The 22,932-nt window shown below is 36.3% G+C and overlaps 1 protein-coding gene across 1 annotated transcript in view; it reads right to left on the bottom strand.

Moving 5' to 3' along the window:
• Positions 1-22,932, bottom strand: part of LOC121672836 (dynein heavy chain 5, axonemal-like) — a 146,322-nt gene that overhangs the window by 109,165 nt on the left and 14,225 nt on the right. The window contains exons 13-33 of the mRNA XM_042045738.1: positions 22,443-22,538; positions 21,557-21,730; positions 21,374-21,463; positions 20,828-20,983; positions 19,736-19,875; positions 18,156-18,307; positions 15,999-16,206; positions 15,231-15,318; positions 14,991-15,114; positions 14,711-14,874; positions 13,481-13,573; positions 12,184-12,387; positions 10,256-10,336; positions 9,769-10,173; positions 9,509-9,627; positions 7,688-7,824; positions 6,476-6,638; positions 3,855-3,966; positions 3,407-3,535; positions 1,827-2,026; positions 1,570-1,723 (exon numbers count right to left, since the gene is read on the bottom strand). Of these exons, the coding sequence (XP_041901672.1) occupies positions 1,570-1,723; positions 1,827-2,026; positions 3,407-3,535; positions 3,855-3,966; positions 6,476-6,638; positions 7,688-7,824; positions 9,509-9,627; positions 9,769-10,173; positions 10,256-10,336; positions 12,184-12,387; positions 13,481-13,573; positions 14,711-14,874; positions 14,991-15,114; positions 15,231-15,318; positions 15,999-16,206; positions 18,156-18,307; positions 19,736-19,875; positions 20,828-20,983; positions 21,374-21,463; positions 21,557-21,730; positions 22,443-22,538 (3,189 nt within the window). The remainder of the gene's footprint in view (positions 1-1,569; positions 1,724-1,826; positions 2,027-3,406; positions 3,536-3,854; positions 3,967-6,475; positions 6,639-7,687; positions 7,825-9,508; positions 9,628-9,768; positions 10,174-10,255; positions 10,337-12,183; positions 12,388-13,480; positions 13,574-14,710; positions 14,875-14,990; positions 15,115-15,230; positions 15,319-15,998; positions 16,207-18,155; positions 18,308-19,735; positions 19,876-20,827; positions 20,984-21,373; positions 21,464-21,556; positions 21,731-22,442; positions 22,539-22,932) is intronic.

The following is a 22,932-nucleotide window of genomic DNA, read 5'->3' as shown; positions in this document are numbered from 1 at the left end:
TTTGACACTGGTGACTCTCTTTTAATCAGACACTGAGAACATGGGTTTTTTCTTCCTGTTGAGAACAACCCTTATATTTAAAAAAGCTTATCACATCTTCTCTTCAGTTTTCACTTTTCCTCAAGCCAAACAAGTCTAGTTTGTTGAATCTTTTATTGTGCCTCATCCTTCCTGGATAGTTCCTCATTCTTACCACCCTCTTCTGTGCTCTCTCAAATTTGTCTGTGTGTTTCTTTGGCCAAAACCAGGTACAATATTCTAGTTATTAGTTATTGATGCTTATGCATTCCACTCTTCTGCATTTTACAAACCAGCAAGCTAAAATTCATTTTCTGGTAGTACTATCAGAGACAATGGCAAAAGCCTACCACAATGTATGGCAATTAGTGTTTTTCCTCTATCCACAAAGCCCCTTGCCCACCCTAAAAATAAATTAGATTTGTTCAACATGTTTTGCTCCTAACAAATTCATGTTGAATGAACATTATTAATCTCCTTGCTAATTTCCAGATGCTAACAGTTACTTGTTGCAGTATTCATCCAGAAATTGCAATTAAGCCCCACTCCTCACTACTCCTCCACCAAGCTGTTCCTTCTCCTCCTTCTTTAAAAACAGTCACTACATTTGTTTTTTCCAGAACATTGGTTCACGTATCTGTCATCCTTGGAAGAAGTAGCTTTAGCAGCTTTTTTTAATCTGCAAAAGCTGTTTATTAACTCTCTAATAAACATTAACTACATAAATATATCTCATGAACTAAAAAAAAAAAAATTGTTATCTAAACAACAATTAAGAAAGCTTTATTTAACTTACAAAAATTAATCTTAATTTGGGTTATTGCAAGGCTTCAATTATAAAATATGTGGCCTGAAATAAATTAATATCTAATAATTTCCCGTTAATAGCTGTTTTGTTAAATTACCATTTGATCCAGAGCAACTGAACTGTGGTGTATTAGAACTACATGAAAACCCCTCATTAGCAGACACAGCAAAAAGAATGATTTTTTTCTGCTATTTCTCTCCTGCTCAGTTCATTCCTTAACTCTTGTGCAGCTGCTGCCTTGAAAGGTCATCACTGCCTTTTGAAGAGGTTGCAATGGTTCACACAGATTAGCACACATACAGTTCCCAAGCCTGGGAGCATCTCTCTGTGGGACTTCATTAAACTGAGTCCTAGCAAGTACAGAATTCATATACAAAATCTGTCATTCCATTATTACAGCTTACAACCTATAAATGTGTGCACAGGGGAGGAAAGAGATATTTGTACATACGGCAAAAGCGATAAATCAGTTTCATGCCATTAAGTGTACTAACCCACTAATATTGCAAGCAGGAACATTTGAGCTTGAATTACAAACAGTTGTGTTCCTGTAGGTTTCACCAAGTTCTAAGCAATTTAACTAGACAGATTCTAGTTTGGCAAAGCTTCTTCTGAATTGCCTATGCACAGCCCACAAATCTTATATGAATTATATGCATTCAAAATAAACTATGCAGGCAAAAAACCACCCATGATGTGGCTAATTTCCTGGTACAATATATTGTTATTATAAAGCAATATACCTGAGGTAATTGTTTTGCAATGTCTCCACCAACAAACACAGCTTCAAGGTAAATCCAGAGGTTTTGTACAGTAATCCAGTTTTCAATTATCTCTGCAGTATTGGTCAGCTTCTGAACCCATTGTTGTATAGTGGGCTTAAATGGTGCATTATACCTGCATGAACATGAATCAAAGGGAAGAACTGAAGATGATAATTGTTTTCTCTGGGGGGTGATTAGATTTACACAATATATGCATTTACTACGTCATCTTGTACCGGTTGATCATGAGTGACCCCAGTATCATGAGGCTGTCTTCCACCAAAGCTACTTTCTCTGATATATCTGATCCTTTCAGAAGAAGCTCTCCTCGAGTTTTGAATTGGCCAAAACTGAAAGTATGAGCATTCCATTCACTGATGACATGCTGCAATTTTGCTTCAATATCCTTTTCTTTGACAGCACCGATGCAGATATCCTGCATAAAATTAAAATAGTAAATTACATTCCTCTAAGACTATTATAAAGCACACTTATAAAGACTATTAAAATGTATTGGATTGATCCAGATCTCAGTGTGAGTTCAAGCTAATGAAAATACACATCAAAACACCTCAAAGTTACTATATTTCAAACAAGATTATATTCTAGTACTACTTGTAACAGGTACATTTTATGGGCTATACTCCATCTTCACTACTACTAGCACCTTATACACACGAAATTCACTGAGTCAGTGAATCTGCAGGAAGATTTTTCCTCTCGGTACATATTAATATTTGAAATCAAATAAACTGGCAGAGGGGTTTAAAGAAAATAAACATTACCAATCAAAACCAATAAATATTCCCAGAACAGCATGTAGAGAGACAACATAACTGTCTGCTACTTCTTGAAGACAGTGAGGACAGGACTGTCATAGAGCTGGTTATTGCATCAGAGAGAAAAGGATCAAATACTCAGACTGGATCCCAAATTCCGGTTCAGGAGTACATCGGATTCTATCACAGGTTTCAAGTGTTTTCTGGAGTGTAAGGCTGGAACTATGAACCGTTCACAAGGCTTAAATTCTTTTCTGGGAATTGGGTACAGCAGAGGTTTGATTTCATGGTTTTCCCTTAAAAATGCTCATTTGTGGAACAAGACAAAACAGGTCACTACTGTAGAAGGAATACAGATTTAGCTAAGTGACCACAGAACTGAAGTTAGAAACTGTTGGGGTTTTACTTCTTTAGTTTTAGCTATGCTTTGTTCTTGTAAAAGGTAACAAGCATGAAGCCAAGGCACTTGCTAGATAACTACTGTCCCCAAAACTGAGGAGACAATAGCTTTGTAGCTTGTGCACACTCCCTATGCCTTCTCATGTATTTGTGCTCTTGTCAAGAGTCACTTTTGAAATACAAAACAACCTCATTCTCCTTTATTCCCATATCCTCCACTTCTACTGTGTTCCAAGGATTTTTAGCATTTAACAGGATCAATCTTACATCAACTATTTTCTTCTCTCTGGTTACAAATTTAAAGGGAAGAAAAGAATATATAAGCAGGCAGACCCTAAATAAGAAGCATGACAGAATCACACTACTCTTAAACCAACAGAAGTCCTCCTATGGAAGGATTAGTGTAATACTGTGTACATATTTAAATCTTCTCCTAAATAAAAGGGAAATAAACTAACCATCAGTGCCAATACCAAACCCCACTTTTTCAAAGGAATTCTCCAACTAAAACACTTTTTTTTTAATGCTACAAAGCTGACTAGAAACAGGATTTCAAAAGCACAGACTCCCAGATCACAAGTTAATAATTACCAAAAAAAACCCCAAACAAACAAAACAAAACAGGAAAGTACATGTACCTCAATATCTTCTTTATGTTTTAATAAAGGGGCATCCACTACGTTTTTTAAAGCAAAATTTTCAGAGTCAACATCAAAGTGATGCCCAGTTACTTGTTCAATTCTTTCCCAGTGTCTTGGCAACATTGCCTAGAAAAGTCCATAGGGATGGGGTTTTTAACATTGTATTAATTTTAGGACTAGAATGATCACATACTTTTGCACTGCATCTGTTAAACAAATAGGAGAGTCTTGATTTTCGTTCCATTGAAAGCATTAGTAGTTCTTCTAATCACATTACAAAGTCTTTTATTTTTCTATAACTAAGCCTAACTAGATTTTTTGCTAAAAATACAGCTGCTTTTATCTATAAAAAAGAATTATGGAAAGTATCTTATAGTCATATAGCATGGCCTTCACTAGAGTTTCTCAAGAGACTCTTATCTCCAAATTATTATGCTGAACATACTTTGTTTTTCATCATTTCAAGCAAAGGACAGGTCTCAGTGAAGTCATCAATTTTTTTTTTTAGGTCTTGAAAAGCTTGCCATTCCTTCAATGCTTTTGGCAACTTTCGGATTCTTTAAAAAGCACAAAAAGAAAGAAAAAATATTTTATTCTTAATAATCACCATTCACCACTTAATAGTACAATATATTGCCATTTTTCAATGAGTTAACCAGTAGAATCTAAATAATAATCCAGTTGCAAGCTGGCAATATTTTGTATGGTGGGTCATTTGTGACTGCAGGCATGAAACACTGCTAAAGACAGCACAAATTACACCAGAATGGTTTGGATCCTATTTCAGTTTGAATTAAAGGAAGTTAATTTCATGTACAAACCCATATCTGAAATTAAGTTCCTGCAGTGTTATTGTTTTAGTAAAATTTGTAAGTGCACCTGATTTTGAAAAGCAGTAAAAGGATTAAACATAACTTTTCCAAGCAAAATAAAGTATATCCTAAACTAAAACTAGTCTACTTTCAAAGAGAAAAACACTTCTGCTTCAATCAAAGAAGTCTTAATTCATACCTGGTTTGTATGAAAGATATTCAAAGCAAAATTTTTCCTTTATGCACAATTTAAGATGAAAAGAAATTAAAAATAAAGAACCTCTTGCACTGTGAATTGTCACAGCTCCTCTTGCTTCTAAACCAGTCATGCCAATTTTTGTCTGCCAAAGCTATGGACCAAAGACTGACAGCAGTTCTCTTACAGCTCAATTCCAGAAACTAAAAGCTGCATAAAACCTGCCCATAATGACAAATTCCTTCCAAAAAAATCTCCGTTTTTCACAGTTCAAAATCAGACAGATCTGTCACACAATGCTGGAACATGTGCAAATTCTTCACTGCTTGCTAGTAAGAGGCAGATGAACATATGCACACTGTCATGGCACTACAATAACTGCTATAGTCCTTCATCTTGAATCCAACAGTAGATAGCATTAAATATGCCAGAGGAAAACATTGCAGAATGGAAAATTTATACTCTGTCTTGTATCAAGAAGGCTTTAAGGGGCAGTTCCTGACATCTTCTATCCTGAGGCTCAGCAGGAACAATTCTAATAAACTTCTCTGGGGATGGCTATTAGAAATGGGATCTCTTAACTTGGTAATGAAAATGGCTATTTTTTTTAATTCTAATAACTTTTTCTTTTGCCTTAGTCTCAGTAATATCTTCTAAAAGCAAATTCCATGAGCTGCACACTATGTTAAAAAACTACTCCGTTGATCAGGTTTACATTTCTGTCCTAAACTTACTGGACATTCTCTTTACACTGTATTACAGTAAAATACAAAGGGAAACTTCTCTCCAACTGTTATTATAAACTTCTATAATGCTCTCTAAATATTTGTCCTTCTTATCTCTTTCTAATTGGATTTATTTTTACCTACAGTTATTTTTTTTTTAATTTTTTTTTTCCATGATTAGACGTTTTCTATTATATTACTATTGTTACAAGGGGTAGCAAAACAAAATTACATTAAAGAACTATGCAGATCTTTACAATTAGTCTAAAGCAGTAATTGCACTTCCAGCATTCCTGCTTCTTTCATAACACAGCATACCATCTCAGCTATTTCTGTGAGTACCCTCTGTACATTGTTTCAATTTCTCTGGCTTAAAAGAGCATTGCTCGATGCAATAATGCTAGCAGACTGCCAAAAGAAGGATAGTACCGGGTTAGACATTTATTGCAAAAAAAAAAAAACATTTACTGCCTATTGGTAGTCACCCTGCTCCAAACATAGCTTGACACTTGAGAGGAAAAACAAAAATGTCACACATGAAGTTCAAAGAGAAACACATAAATGAAAACTACTGCCGTGCAATGGCTTCCTTCAGGGTTCTGGAGAAGGAAGCATAAAAAGTCCTACAGCTTGTAAAATATAATTAACTACAGAAAAAAATCATGATGCAGATTCCAAAATTCTCCTGAAATTCAAGATGAAGACTTGAATTTTCCAAATGCAGAAGTATATATTATATATATATATATATATATATGTACTTCACATACATTAATTTTTACTATTCTGATTTTTAAAGAGGTTGTTTGGTGGGTTTTTTTCAAATAATTGACTAAAAGTTCAGTCAGTTTTTTGTGGAAAGCATTATTGCTCTCAAACCTCATAAATAACCCCTCAGAATTTAGTGTGGCTAGCTACCCTTCTTGAAATAACAATTACAATTTAGACAAATGTGCAGAAGTAAACAGTAGGTTCAAAATCCCACCTAATATCATAGACTAACAGTTAATTAGCTGTAAACTAAATCACGGAGAAGGTACTGTATAAGATCAGCTATGAAAGTTATTTATACTTACAACCACCTTGACACAGGTTTGTGCACTTTATTTATTAAATAAGCTACAGCCTACCATGTCAATATACCTCAACAAGCCTGAAGTGACTCATGAACCAGCTGCATGTTGCACCACAGTGCAGCTGTGCCCAACACTTGAGTAAGTCTGAGCTTGAGATGGACCAACATTCTTTGGCCACTCTGAGCAATTTTCACAAGCTAATTAAAAAACAGAGCTAGAAATAAAAATTGCATGCACTTCAACAGAAAACAACTTACTTGCTTTGAAAATCCAGAAGTCCACTGTTAATTTTTTCAATATTTAAATCATTCCAAAGCATTTCATTGTATCCATCGATACTAGCAGTAACTGTATTATAAAGACTGTAAAGTTTCTGAAGCAACGAAAGTTCACGTTTAATTTTGTGAAGTTCAGGATACTCTGTTTCAAATGGTAAAATTGGAAATTTGTGCCTGTTAATTAGGTATTCATGTCAAATGTATTCATGAACATAAGAATCAACACACTTCTAATAATGTTAATATATTGATGAAATCAGACTTGCAGTTTTCTAGATAGTGTCTAACAAGACAAACTTTTCCAGTTAAATTATGTAAGAATATCAGATTTTGATGCACAGTAATTGTGTAGATTGTTGATTTTTTTTAAATAAATATTCTTCTATAGCAGTAGATGTAATCTTATAAGTGAGGGAAACAATATTGAAAAAGTGGATGAAATGGCAAAGGAACACAACACTATTTTAGACAAGAACTAAAATATCCCCTATGTCAATTTACACTATTTACTTAAGAGGCAGAGTTTGGGGATAAGGGGTGTGCTTTCAAATGAGATATATAGAATATATTAGACAATAAAAGTATTTAAAATGGGCATCCTTAACGGAAATGTTTTATTTACTTTCTCTCATATCTTTTGGAATTCCTGGTTAAATATATTTGGATTACTGCATATGTCCTCAGACAGGAAAATATACTCAATTTAGTATGCACAAATTAAAGTGCTTATCATACATCCTGCTGTAACTTTAGTTCACACCACAGTCTTCCAAAGGAACTGTGTCTGACTAGGAGACATAAGGACATTACAGATCAGTTGCACAGCCCAAGGGAATTCATTATGCACCTGGAGCAGGGACAATTTGAGTACTTTGGCAACAAGTTTCCCAAATTTGTACGGAGCAGAATACTGGCAGGAGATGTGCTTAGCTCTGAAGAGAAAAAGCAAGAGAACTAAGCATCTGGACCCCAAGACACACAGAGCAGTGCAGAGCAGTATTTTTACACCTGATGTTTATGTATGTGCACACTGAGAGCCAGTTTCACACAGCTGCTTTTCATAGGAAAGACAGTAATAATTTACTGCAAGGAATTTTTCTGCAATGAATCCAGCACTGAATGCATTCAGCAGGAATCACAAGAAAAATTTAATAGCCTAGAAACAGGTATCCTTATCCCCTGAGAAACTACCTGTGATGGGAAGACCAAATAATTCTTCCCCACCAGAAAGAGAGAGATACTTCCTCCATAGTTCATTAAATTTGGCTTGAAAGATCTGTAATCTGTCACTTGCTTCATGGGGAGGAATATTCTCCTCACTGGGGCCCCTGTTAAAACCAAAACAAATTCAGTGAAATTATCAACCCTACAGGTTTCACAAAGAAGCACAACAGAACCCAGACCGTACTAACTGAACACTATTTAATAGTTTTAAGCATTCTTTCTACAAACTTTCACAAGACACTAAAAGAGAAAATGCAGCACATAATCAGTGTGCCAAGGTCACATATTCAATAGTCGCTGAAAGAAAGCCCAATTTATTTTCTAATTAAAAAATTCATCTCTGTTACCATAAACATTACAAACAGCTAAAAACGATCTACAAATGTTTTATCTTTGTTATTTCCTGTTTCTCCTATAAAATACATTTTAATAACTATTTTCATTTATATTTTTAAAAGGGAAAGATATCAGGTATATAAATCAGGAGTGAAAACTGTGTAGTTGGCACTGGAACCATAATTAAGTAGTCAGAAAAATATGAGAAAAAGATGTCATTTTCCCTAATGAGAGATCAGCTGTAGGACAGGCTGCAATTCCCAGATCTCACACCTGAGACCACTTCTTGGCCACATAATAATATTTTGGGATGAGAACTCTGTCATCTGCCATTGTGCCATGGTTATTTCTAGAAAGAAATTCAGGCAGATGGGCAGAAAGTGGAGCAGGCTGGCTGCTTGGAAAGGAAAATGGGACCAGTGGATGAAAGTGGAAACACAGTCAGCAAAGGCAGCCAAGGCAGGATCCCATAGAACCTGAGCAGGAAAAGCAGGGCCCTCGGGGTTGTGATCAGGTTCAAATGATAGTCCAGGTCTTTAGACAAGTCCACACAGTAATTACACAGGACCAAGGTCAAGCATGGAAGGTGAGTCAGTAAATCAGGGTCAGGGGCAGGTCTAGGGATGGTAACCAGGATGAGACACAGTCCAGTGGGAGCCGGGCTGCTCTGAGGTCAACCTCAGGAGTGAGTCTGTGCGTTGGGATCCACGTTCAGCTCAGCAGGGTCCATGGACAGGCACAGGCATAGCTCTGGCAGAGCTGGAGCTGCAGACAGGGACCAAGCAGTGAAGCCTCAATTCAAAAGCAGATCCCACAGGATGGGGTGTCAGCCTTGCTGAGGCCTCTCAGTAGTGCTGCCTAGGAGTCCTCTGTCACCAAAGCAAGAGGGAAGCCCTCAAAGGCTAGGTATTGTCCTAGAGCTGTAACAGACCACAGCGAGCCAAATCCTGTCTTTCTTTCCATGTTGCTACTGTAGTAGGAGTGTCCAACGAACCACACATATCTCACAATTTACATTTTCAAAAGTGATAAAGCAAGTTTAAAAGTAAGGTTGAGTAAGACTCAGTGAATTTAGAAATACCTAGAACTGGAATCTCCAATTACATCCAAGACACTGCTTTAATACTTACTGTTAAATCTCTCCTGAAGTGCTTTGTTAAGACTCAAAAAAAGCACTTTACATTTTGATGTGGATTGAGAATTTGGTTTATTTTTTTTCCCCAACTTATTAACTCTTATGGAATTTCCCTGACTCCAGCACCGAAGTTACAGGAATGAATCTTTGACAGTAAGACTGTATGCTCATTTTATATTAATCTGAAATTAGGCCTTTTTTCAGATGTAATATATACAGTGATGCTGTGCTGTGTTTATTTTCTGAAGCCCTTTAGATACACCATTTTCAAACAATCACTAATGAAGCATAATTGCATTGCAACACAGGTCACCTACTTTTCATCATATTCTTTATAAAATCCTGCAGTATCAATCTGGAATTTTTGAATACCTCTCAGTAAATCTGTTTTCATGTCGGGCTGTACCTTCAGCAGCAAGTCCTCAACCTGTTGTGCCTATAGGCAAAGAGGAAAAAACAGGCACAAAAGAATGAACGCAGGAAACAAAAAAATTAATTAGGAAAAGAGGTTTGGTCTATCATTTCAACATTAAGAGGGTTGATAATAATGATTTGAGAAATAATACAACTACAATACCTGTGTGTTTAGGTTCTTCCAGGCATAGGCCAATCCATCACCTCTTTCTGTATTTTCATCTTGAAAGAGCAGATTATATTTATGAAGCACAGAATAAGATTCTTCTATATGTCCAACTGTCCTGTCAATTTTAATCTCATTCTCTCGAATCTCCTTCAGTGCTTCCATTGCTTCCCGTACATCACCAAGGTTATGGATAGGTCTGCTTAACCTCTTGCTAACATTTTCGATGAATGAATAAATTTTGCCCACATCTGTGGCAGACTTTTTATTTAAAGATAATCCAAATGTTCTTTGTCTTGAGCGGCATTCCTGAATTAAAGCTATTTTCAATGACTCTGTTGCAACTTCCACTGATTGCAGTGCACAATGATTGGGCAGTTCTCTGATTTGCATTTCTAATTGCTAAGACAAATACAAGCTTTCAGCACTTAATTTCATTAAAATTTATCTCAACAGTTCATTTTTATTAAAGATAAATACTTACAGAAAAGTATCTGATTTGAGATTGGAATTCAGCCATTGTTGGTTTAGTATCTATAAATTCCTTCACTTTTTCTTCTGGATCCTACTTAAAAGAAGTTTATTTTCATTACTATTTAGCATTGGTATTATAACAACCTACAGGGCACACAGCTGCCTGATGTGTTACACAAACACAAAATGTTCCCTCTGTAAAAGAACTTAAAATATAAGCATCAATTAGTATAAGGACAAATAACTTTACTTGATCTGCCTTACCTGACTCTTATTTTTTCTATAATAATCTTAAAGAACTTGAAATCTGTAACTCAAAAACTGACACAGGTCAGAATATCCCTTATCCATCCAAATGTTACTACAAAATTTACAATGTAGCTGCTAAAATTTTGCTGGAAATATTTCGTTCCTAGTCTCCGTTCTGTCTGCAACCCCACAAAAGCAGTTCACATCCTCTAACAGGTATTTAAATGGGAGGAATTGTACTCAGTCATCTTCACTCTTCCTGAAACAGCATCTTCAAACTGCAGTTTCTAGGTACAGATGGCCTCCTGGCCATTTGAAGAAAACAGTTTGGCAGGGAAGGAGAGATCTAAGGGGAGAGAGGGCATTTAGCTTGTTAAAGACTGTTTATAGGCAATAGAGCACTGAGCATCCTTCCTTTTCATTAGGTAGGCCAGTCTCTGCAGAGGTGAGAAATCAATGTCACCAGTTCAACAAATGTGCAAGGTGCTCAGTTCAATTGCAGACAAATGATCTTCACCTGTCTCAGCAACGTTCCCCTGCAGTCTGCACTGCGAGATCCCTGAGAATCTCTTTGCACCTCTCTGGCCAATAATGAGTTACCAGTAACAGCTCCCAATGGTCCAAGAGAGATTATAAAGATGGGGGGAACAGTGCCAGCTCCTGAGGAATTTAGGTTTAAGGAGCAGGTTAATTGACTATTTTACAAGATTTTAATAAAAAAGAAACATCATTCTACTGCATCACCCAACCTGATTGTGTCTTGTCTGGGTGAAATGACACACTACCAATATGTGCTTAGCTCAAGCAGTATCTCAGCCAAACTGAGCATTAAGCTTTGGAACCTCAGAAGCCATGAAGCCTGGCTCTCAGCCTGGACAGAAGAGTCAGCTGTTTGAACGGAGTCACTTAAGGGTTGATTTAGGAAAGGGAAGCTAAAAATAGGGAGCAGTTACAACGATAGGATTACTCCTGTTTTGGTTGCTTGTTTCTTGGCCTGATTAAAGCACCTTTGATAGGTAAAACCTATCTTAGGTAAGATCAAAGTTGTCCATTCACAGAGTTGAATTTCACTAGTCAGAATGTACACAAAGTTTTATTTCATGATGAATCTCTTGACAAAACACTCCTCAGAGCTTTACCATCTATGTGACTAGACCCACTTCCTAATGAAGATAACTCCATCAGCCCAGATTCACTTCAGCTTTTGAATCCTTATTGCTGAAAGATTTCCTAGATATAGGTTATCCCTTTTTTTGTGAAAAAATAGAAAAGAATATTTCAGCAGTGGTTGCTTGAGAAGAACTGGTCAGTTTAATACTCAGGAATAGCTTTGTAGTCTCCAATTTCTAAGAGACTGCTCCACTATTCTTTTTCGTAACACACGCAGACAAGATGCTGTGAAAAAGATGTATGAGCATTTGAAAGCATAAGCTTGTTTATATTCTGAATTAAATTCTAAATTTAATTCTTTTGCGTTCTTCTGCTTGCTTTCTTAGATGCTTTAATTGGTAAAGATTTGCAGGTTCTTGTCAACATAAGAGCAGACAGAGGAATTACAGGTGTATGGATTCTACCATGAAACCAATGATTTCTACTGAGCACAGATTCCTTATGCAACCAATAACTTTTTTTAAAAAACTATTTAGATTTTATAACACAGCAACATATTATATTAAGCACGCAGTTAACCTTGTTCCAGATGTCTGAAAATTCAGAAAAGGTCTTCAGAAGACTCAGTGCTTCAGTTTTAAGAGACAAAATAATTGTATTTAGTTGGATCACCACTTTGTTTACATCCTTATGTTCGATGATCTGCTTGTCTAAAGGTTTCAGCGCCACCATCCTGGTGAGTTTGTTCTCATCACCTTTCTCTAAAGCAACAGCTTGTTCAACCTGGTATAAATTAAACAAGAAAAAAGAAACACATCCACTAGTTTGTTTGTAGTTTTGTTTCTATTTTTAAATCATGGAATGTTCAGTGATGCTCAAATAATAACTACTCCTAGGAACAGACAGAAAGTGCAGAGAAGCATCCACAGGGACACTCCCTGTTCTCAGCTTGGATTTTTACAGAGCTCTGTATTAATCATCTCTGAATTACATCAGTCAAATATGCACCACATAAAAGTACAATTGTGCTGTTCTCTCCTACACAACTGCTAAGATCTTTCTGCCTTCTTCTGTGTAGAATTACAATCTATACCCATTCTTGGCTGTAGGAAGTTCTGGAGGAAGTGGAGGGTTGGCTGCTTGGAAATAAGCAAACATTCTGCTTGACAAAACAGAGTTTAGTCCACATTCTCCTAGTTCTTTTTTTCTTTAATCTTAATTATTATTTATTTGCAGGACTTGAATGTGGGTTTTTTCACTGAAATGAGCTGTCATGTCATATCAACAAAATAAAATATTTTTACCAAGACACTTTTCAGCACAGACCTACATGCATATGTGCATATGTTGTTCCCAGATGAGACAATTAAGGCCATATGATTACCAGTACTGTGCATTTTTGTCCTTTAACAAATTTCAGTTTCTATCTAAACCTCAGACCTTCCCAAGGTTTTAGTGCTAATTTTGATGCCAGTTAAAATATTTTACTGTATGAACTGTAGTATTATAGGTGCCATATGAAGGCTTGCAGTTTAACTTAAAAGAGTTGTTGCCTGGGAAGAGCGATAATAATGTATATTCAGCTGTTAGTACTTACAGATAGTGTTGGTTCTACACTATCATCATCATACTTGAACAGTATACTTAAAATATTCTTTTAAAGCAACTTTTGATTTTAATATTAGAAACTACCAAACATAAGATTTATGAACTATTACTCTTATGTTTTATTACTCAGCATAGAGATTAAAAACTAGGCTTTGACTCACAGGAAGATCCACAAAGTAACAAGTGAAAGTATTGGTACAGAATATAATCTTAAGAAATGTTAACCAAAATACCACATCTTTTTAAATAATCAAAATGAAATACTCACCTGCTGCTGTTTATGATGTAAGTAAGCAAATTTCCACAGGGGAATATCTTTGGCTATTGACAGTATGATCTTTACTGCTTTGTTTACAGCACTCTGAAAAAAGCAAAACATTCACCTTGAGCTCACAGAGATATTACGTGAGTGGGGGATGATCCTCCAAACAATACCAAGGTTGAAAAATTATACCTTTATCTTTAAAGGAAATATTCTAAATAAGCATGACATAGGATCACCCAAAACCACATTTTGTAAGGGGAAAGAGTAGTCCATGAAGTTTTATCACAGTCCTTCCAACTTTATGTGATTTTCAGACAAGAACATAAGAGGCCTTTATGAACAGTAATCATGAATCATTGGGGATTATAACTTAGTTATGGTACTACTTCCCTTAAAAACTGTTATAAACATTGTTATGAGGTATTAATGATAGTTTTCATGTTCACGCTGGAATGCTTGAATACATTTGCCTGAATTTGTGATGGTATAGCCTATAACCTATACAGGCAGCTACATAAATTTTCAGATGACTGTTTCTATGTATGATATTTTAAAATCACACTTTGTGGCCTGATTTCTTACTGACAACACTGTGAAGTCTGCACATGAAACCTGAGAACTAATTCAACTACTGATTTTGACAGTCACCATGCTAAGTGAAAAGTCCACAAATCAACACCATAAACAACTAATACTCTGTGAATAATTTCAGACGTCATAGGATATTGGAAATATATGTGTACAAATATTGCAGAATTAGTATAAGTTTTAAAAAGTGTTTAAATTTTTTCACACTTTAGGGCTTCAGGCTGGTAATATTCTTCTTTACATTTCACTACTGTTGAGTGCTGATTTATGAATGACACTTTAAACAGATTTTATGTTCTGAAAGTTTAAAGAGACTAGGAAGTCAATCAGGCTGTATTGATGGCATTCATTTTTACTTCTTCACTCATTTTGAAATGTTTGCCTCTAAGGAGAGGTTTGTGATTTACTGAGTTACTGAGATTTGAGAAAAACAGTTCTTTCTTATGCAGTTCCTGCATAACAAACCTGATCCATGGCTTCATGTCCTTAGCATCCAGTGGCATCATGAACTCAAGTGACTTTTTACCTTTTCTTCCCCTTCCTTTTAGTTCTTATACCAGAACTAAACTTGCATATATTGTTTTAAAACAATGCATTTATAAACATTCTATCATAAATGACTGATATGTGCAATCATTTTGTTACCTGAATATCTTCAAGACTTGGTCTCAAAACAATATTTGGAATAGCCAGTTGAACTTCAGCTTTGAACAAAGGAACCCTGTGTGCCTCTACAAACTTAGTTGTCTGATATCTGGAGTCAATAACATGCAATCGATGTCTTAAAGACTCTAAAGAAATCTTCGTGCCTAAATAAATGTAATATTCAAGTGAGGATTATTTTTTACCACAATAAGCTTGAGGGGGAAAAAAATCTTTACATTTTATTAAAAAAATTAACCATATCTGAAAAAGACAAACTCACATCTGATCAAAGAGTCAGTATTCTTCTGACAAAGCTGTCCCATCAGGTTATAGTAGCTACAGGACAGACATTCTTGGCAGCGTGTTTTCTGCTTCATGTCAAGATGTGTACAGGCGAAGGAATCCTGAAGAGTGAAAGGAAAATTCTGAGGAAAACAATCATATTATCCAGCATATAAATTAAATATCAAGTATCTGACTAGGTTGTAAAAGGCTACTTTTTACATTGTAGAGGTCTTACCTCCAGAGTTCTTCCAGCATCTGCTTTCAGACTGTGCTCAAGAATACCCATAAGTTCATACACAGAGCATTCCACCTGTTGGCTCTGCCTACAAAAACAACCTTACAGTCACCCATGGGGAATCAAAGATAAGGAATACCCTTTGTCATTTCCCAGGCACACACCCCCAGTCCCACTGCACTTATGTGCAGGGAAATGCCCTTTCAATGTTTTTCAGTTTGTTCCCATTGATTGGGCATACAAAGATTTTAAGATATTAAAACATGCTGACTAACAAGAAACCCATTTGTCAGATCCTATTATAGCTGAGTCAACTGGACTTCATATTAATTTTTTTAAAAAAGCTTTTTTTCCAGCTATAGCTAATAAAACAGGTTTATCATGACGAGGCAGTAAGATAATCTGTGAAATCAGAAAGTAAAATAAAAGCAAAAGAAGTATTAAGAAACAAGCAATTAACATGTGGATGAGATTTCAAGTCCTATCCATCTCCATTTTTCTTGCTACTTGTCAGAATAGTATACGAAAAAATTTAAGAAATGCTAAATAAATGCTAAATGCTAAATGCTAAATACTGTGCTATTTCACAGCTGCTGTGTTCAAGATACTTTGTCGCTTCTCCCCAGCATCCTAAGACTATCACTTTGCTCTAGACTACTACTCTGTTACAATAACATTTTAAAAGTAAAATCTCTATGCATACAAAAGTAGTAAGTAAAGAAACCTTCCCAAAAATGGCCTTCAAGTCTGTGCAATTAAGAAACCTACTGAGACAGTTTGGAACCAGCAGAGATAGCAAGATTTTCTATTTGTTCCAAGAATGAAGTCACATCTATAGGTTTGTCTTCTGGCAAAATTATCAGAGCAGTGTTTGACATGTCCTTCAAAATTCTTTCAATTCTGCATTCCAGGGTATCAGATGCTGCTTTGACTGCATAGTCCAACTCCCTCAGGGTTCTGTAAATATTCTGAATAACTAAACAAGGATAACAAAATAAAAACAAGTCAATGCAAAACACAGACCTCTTCAGTCTCATCTCCCCTTCCTCCCACTCACCTCTGCCTCCTCCCAGGTATTACAATAAAATCAGGATTTAATGGCAATGAAATACGAAATGAAAGCCTGAAACATGATGGACTTGCTGTACTTTTGAATCTTTAACTTAAACTGTTTTATAATAAATAGAACAATATACTTAAAATATCTCTTCTTTTTGGTAACAACATTGTAATGAAAAGGATCAACAAAATAGAACAGAAAACAGAGAGGACACAAGTGCCCAAAAATTATTTTGGTCCTCCTACATACACACGCACCAAAACACAGTACTTTTGTAATTTTAATTAACTTACAAATTAAACGGCTAAAATTCCCCCAGTCAAGACTACAACCTTGTTAAACCATTAGATTTCTTCTTTCATATGTATGACCTAATTTGGAAAGAGATAAACTGACTGCTTTAACAAATGTGTTTATTAAATGAAAGGTAAAATTGACTGTTTCTGAATAGACTGGAAAAATTCTTTCCCTTTCGTATTTCCATTGCAAAATATAAAATACATCACCTGATGTCCTCTGTCACTTTTATTACCATAAGGTATTACATATATGTTTCGACTGTATGTAGAAAGAAATCACTACGATATCTAAGGCACAGATATTTGGTTCTTGTGCTCTGGTCAGGCAAAGGTCAAGTAAAGCTGAAAGGTGACCAGCCCTGCCTTAAGCACTGGTCAGAACCCCGTGAACCATTGCCACATGGCAGAGTCATAAATGAACAGCTGCACAAACCTGTGCCACATTTCACTTTCAGATTTAGACTGTACCTGTTCTTGTTTATATTGCTGCTTTTCCTTTGGAAGAAGAAAAGGGAAAGCCTAACAGCAATCAACCTCAACTGAAAACTAATTTACAAGCATGAGTTATTGTTTTCCCATGAAACTGCAACATTAAAAGTCTTGGTGATGGTTTTATATATGCCCATTTCAACAACACTTTAACAACAGTTAATCAATTTTATGCTGTATTTGATAGGGTTAAGGTTGTGTCTTACTGGTTGGGTGGAAAATCTCAGTGCCTAATAAAAAAAATGTTTTCTTGGAAAAAAATCAGGATTTGGGCAAAAACCTCCAACCTTGATTTCAGACATGTCACTTCTAGGATGTTCAGCATAAGTTAAGAAGATTTTTTTATAGAAAAGATATTATCAAAACACCCATGGCTGTTCTCTTGTCACACATTCTTGTAGCAGTTGGGCTAAAATTATCCACCTAAAGTGAAGAGGTCAGTCCACAAAAGTGGGGTATGCCCAGCCTCTGCCCTGGAGGGAGGCCTGCTGAGATAGGGAGATTGCACAACCTCCCAGCAGAATCCCCCTGGAAAAGGCAGCCACCTTTCAGTTACGGTGAGAGAGGACACAGACCCATGATCCTCTTGGAGAACCTATGCAGATCCTTTGTAACCCGTTGGCTTTTACCCTCTCACACCGACCCCTGTACCCCTATAAGACCTAGCCCTCTGTCCCTGTGAGACTAGAGTGCTCATCCCTGGCCTCCCCTTCGCGGGGTGCGGACTAATAAAGCTGCCCCATGCAGAACTGCTATATGGGTCCCTTCATCTCTCTCCTCCTGGTCAGGCCTGGAGATTGCCTCGAAGAGCAAAGAGCTGAAATCATGAGCTGAATATCACCAAAGAGCTGACAGCCTCTCTGCAAAGGCACTCCGGTGCCTGAGAGAAAACTACATGGGCTCCGGGAAGACGGTTCTTCGCAGGACCATCTCTCCAGACTGGTTACGGTTTCCTGGGTCTGAGCTACAGACCCCACATCAGCTGCCTCACACAAACACATTTTTCACAGAGAAATAAAAATGAATGCAGGCATCTAAGAGTATGAACAGCTCACCACTTCTTCTCCTACTACCTACATTTATAAATGTTCAGAGAAGTCCATGACAGCTGCATCAGGCCCGGAGTAAGGGCATCCTCAATTTGTCCTATGAATGGCTTCATCAGTGGTTTCAGCACATCAGGGATCCTATTCAGATGTTCCTTATAACTGATCAGCAGGTTCTGGAGTCTGAAACATGCAATCATGCTTATAATGTGCTTCATTCAGATATTTGAAACACACAGAATTTTGGACACATTTTCTGTTAGTAAGATTTGCAAGTTCTGATCTCTTCTTAAAAACATGAACCTTTCCCAGCTCTTCCTAACGCCAACCAGGCCTCTTTGTCCTTACCAACAGGAGAACCAGACTGAAGAAATAAGTACCTCCAGCAAAGTGACTGTGATCAATTTAGAGAATTTTTCTCCCAAGAAAAATTAACTACAATTTTAAAAAAATATAGAAACAGGAAATTGAAAACATGGCATTTTTGTGTCCTTCTTCCCATCTCACATGACATAGCATGAAATGACACTTCTTCTAAGAAAAATCACGTACAAACCACTCAGAACCCCGAATCCCAAAGAAAAAGAGCCCAAAGTCTGAATCAAGGCTTACCAGTATAGCTCCATGAAAATAGAGCTACTCAAAGAAACTGCGTAAACAAGAATTAGAAGCAAAGATAATTCAAAGGTCAGATACATAATAGGTTTGGATTTCTTTTTTATTGCAAACATTATCTGTACTTTTTTTCCCTGTTGGATGGCAAAATCTGGGGCTGTTGCTTTTTGGAGGTCTGTAACACACAGAAGTTTGTCTTGCACATTAAAAATTTATGGTTAATTGCCCTTAAACACTCCACAGAAAATCAATGAAAAACGTTGCATTGTAAGAGTGAAACTGTGAAAACTAACTTTAACAGAAAAAGGGAGGAGAGACTGAAGTACTTATGAAATTCTTTAAATTTCATCCCTTTTTGTCCAATTCTAATTAAGAACTAAAGAACACTCCTCACAAAACATTGCTTTTTTAAGACTGAACATCCCTGTTTAGAGAGTTCTAGAATTAACCATCAGCATCCCTGAGAATAAAAGAACTCTTGCAGCAGAGATTTGGACTGTTACAAGAAACAGAAAGAAATTATTTTAAATCAACAAAAGTGATTTTAGGTATTCAACATGAGAGACCAAGTTATAACTTAAGTGACGTATTACCTATACACGTGTTTGGACAGTGCTGCAATCAAGTGGTAAATTCCAGCTTATTTTTCTAAGAGGAAAAATCTTATGTTAGGTGTAATGTTTTGCAGTGTAATTGCTATATTAGAGTGCACAGATGCACTCTGGTACTAATAATAGCAGCACCTAAGAGCTCCACTTTACAGCAGCTGTTGAAGTAACAAAACAAAAACATCTAGGCGTTTCCAAGCAATGAGATATGTGTGTAAATAGGAACAACTGCATGTTAATATGCAAATACAGAGGAAAGCAACTAAAATTCAATTAAACTCCATCAAAGAGAAAAATTATAATAAATCAAAAGCAATATATGCAACAGACTCAAAGGTAGGGATTCCCATTTGCAGATGAGAAACAAATCCAGAAAGTGTTCACTCACTCCCTTTGATGTCTTTTGATCTGTTCTTCAGCTGCACACAAGACAAGGACAACATTCGGAACTTCAAAATGCATTTTTCTCAGGTATTTTGTCTCATAAAGTACTTCCAGGACCATTGGGTCTAAGTTTACAAATAATTCCTTCATGTAGAGTGAAAAAAAGAAATGGAAAATAAGACACTAGTTTGGTAGTTAAATGTAGTGTGCTATAACTGGATCATAAAAAGAGATGAAGATGACTGGAGAGAATTTGTAAGAGATACCCATGTTTCTTCTCCAACCTCCCCTACAAGTATATGGGCTTCCCAAAGTATTAATGAGCCAATATCTTACACTGATTTCAATTTCTTGTGACTCCTTCCCTATGCCCTAAGCACTTGGCTCCCATGACATCCCAAGTTTAATTCTTGTTAATTCTTGTTCTGCAGTTGCATTCTCTGGAAGCTAATTTGCCTTTTCATCTCAGTTTCTCCATCAGTAACTAGGGAGAAATATTGTGAAGGATAATCTCTACACTTTTGGGGGCACTAAATGTTATTAAGATGCTACATAAATTTGAAAACTATGTTCTAGTTGTCTATTACGGAATCATTAGTACAAAAAATGCCACATTTTAACCATAATTTCTCTGCACTACAGCAGAAAAAAAAAATCTGTGAAGTAAGACTTTCTGCCTCAGCAGTTTTGAAAGCAAATTAATGAATTATTGCAATATATTCAACACAGTGATACTGATCACTGCAGAAAAGACCATGATCTAACAAAAAGTTCCTTCCTCAACTAAAATTTTGGTTAACATAGAAAACAAACAAGGAAAAAATATCTAGAGAATGTAGATAAGTCAGTAGTAGATATGTATTTGCTGGACACTGCCTCTTTTACACCCTGAATAAGACAGAAACCTTATAAGAAAGAGACATTGAGATGTATCATAAATATACACAAAAAGGAAAAAAAATTCCAACTCAAATAGCTCATTTTTTAACTCTATTAAGGTTATTTTGATTTTTTCTTGTCTATCAGTGATATGACCAAAGTAACGTGTGTAATACTACATCATATAACAGTAATACAAAAAATAAATCATATTTACCTCGGTTTCTGGGTGCCTGACAAGTAAGGGAGCACACAGAGCATTCCTAGCCTGGTCAGCAAACCTGCACCAGGCCCTATGATAAACAAGCTCAAATTCCAAAAGAACTGCAGCCATCTTATTGTAGTTCTTGACAACTTTTTTCATTTCCAGTGTCTGCAATTTAGGGGGGAAAAAAGTAAAAGCACCACTTAAACAATTCAATGAGTCTAACACAGTAGAAGGGCCCTCCATTAGGCTTTTGCTCTCAAAAATAGAAAGCTCTAAATTATGCTGTCTTAGAAATGAGGTAAGACACAGAAACACAGCAATATATTTAGGAATTCAATTATTAAGTAGTATTCAACCACTCTAACCAACATAACTCTTTTTCCTGATTTTTCCTCCCAATCTTGCCCATAGAACAAAGTCTATACTATGACCTATACAAGGCACTAATGGCCCAGTGAGAAAGAAAAGTGAGTGTAGAAGTATAAAAGTAAATCACGCATCTGTTAATAACATCCTTGAAAGCTTAGCACAAATCCTACTCTGCTAATTTCCAACCTTCAGAAGTGTGGTTTTCTTTTTAAGAAATGTCATTGGACGGTCAATTTTCCTGAATAACTGCTGAGCCCACATAATCTTCCCTGTTACCTAAAACACAGAAGATATGAGGTTATATTTTCATTAACTTAAAAACAGTCAAGAAGTAAAGTAATTTTTCTCTCTCCATTACTTCATTCTTACTGGTGGTATATTACGTGGTATAGGTGGATTTTCCTTTTCCTTCTGATAGAGGTTTTGAATAAACTCCAAGTCTTGGCTGTACTGCTGAAGAACAATGATATACTTTTCATTAAGATCAATATTATTTTCTCCTATTTGTTCAAGCTTCATCAGAAATCCCAGCATCTGTTCAGTCTAAAAAGGAAGATAGAGCATTTATTGCAGAAGATAACAGTTCAGAAGGGCATTGTCCATACAGCATTTTATTAATTTAGAATATGCCATGTAAATTTGTAAGTTGTTTTCTAAGAAATACAGAAAAATCCAGACAAGTTTGTGTATTTTATTTCTATATTTTTTCTCACACAGGAGATACATACCCTTGTATAAACCAAGAAACTGTTACCACTACAGTTTGGGTTTTTTCTGACTCTCAAATCCTCACTCCTTTTTTTCAGCAAACAGTTGTGGTAGAACACCTACATCTTTACTCACACTTCATTAACATCTCATATCATGATCAGGGCCTGAGCCAATGAACAGTATTGACATCAAGGAAACAGATGGCAGACATTATTTCATTACTCCTGCCGGTCAAACAGGAATAACTTAGAAAAGCAACAGAAAACACCAGGATGAAGAAAGAAAATAAACTTCAAAATATAGAGCTATAAAATTGGTATGGAAAGATGGAACATACACTTGGCACCAAGTAAGAATGAACATTCCTTTACAGCAAGCAACTTTTAGAACATTTGTAATAGGCTTGATGTCCTCCAACATTATCTCAGGCAGCCACCAGCACAGCACAGAACACTGGCAGTAATGAAGGAGTTTAGTAGGAGCTATGGGTACTCAGCCCGTCCGAGCACGAGAAGCAGGGGGTTGCATTTGTAACATAACTTACAGTTACGGCCTTCTCAAACCAGGAATCCACAAATTCCCGTATAGATTCATACAGTGCTGCAATTTGGTTCTTAAATTCAAGGTAATCTTTTTCAAACTAGAATAAGAGCAAAAGAAAAAAAAATCATCTGTAGTGCCACTTTCATTTTATAAAAAAACCCTTTCTCTGAAGCTTTTTGGGAATCTATCTACCCGGTGCATGTGTTCAGCACTGCACTAAAAAACAACAGGAACAACACCAGCAACAAAGGCTCTAAGCAAAGCAAACAAAACTGTGTTAGGTTAAATAATTAAAACCTCATCTTCATGGACACAAAGGAGCATGGAGGAATACAGACAGGCTGAGGAAAACTCATAACCTCATCAGAGAGAACAGAGCACGCTCATCAGCGACTTGCAGCCCTGCCACAGGAGAGTGCTCAGCTTACTGTCCAGGTATGAAACCATCAAAGGTGAGCAAACTGGCAGGCTCTCTAGAGCACCTTACACAC

The sequence above is a fragment of the Corvus kubaryi genome, unplaced genomic scaffold (genome assembly GCF_017639235.1).
Source record: "Corvus kubaryi isolate FWS band 111438036 unplaced genomic scaffold, C.kubaryi_AGA036_p1.0 64999, whole genome shotgun sequence".
NCBI lineage: Eukaryota > Metazoa > Chordata > Aves > Passeriformes > Corvidae > Corvus > Corvus kubaryi.
Note: the sequence above shows the minus strand (reverse complement) of the source record. Positions and strands in the feature narration are given on the sequence as shown.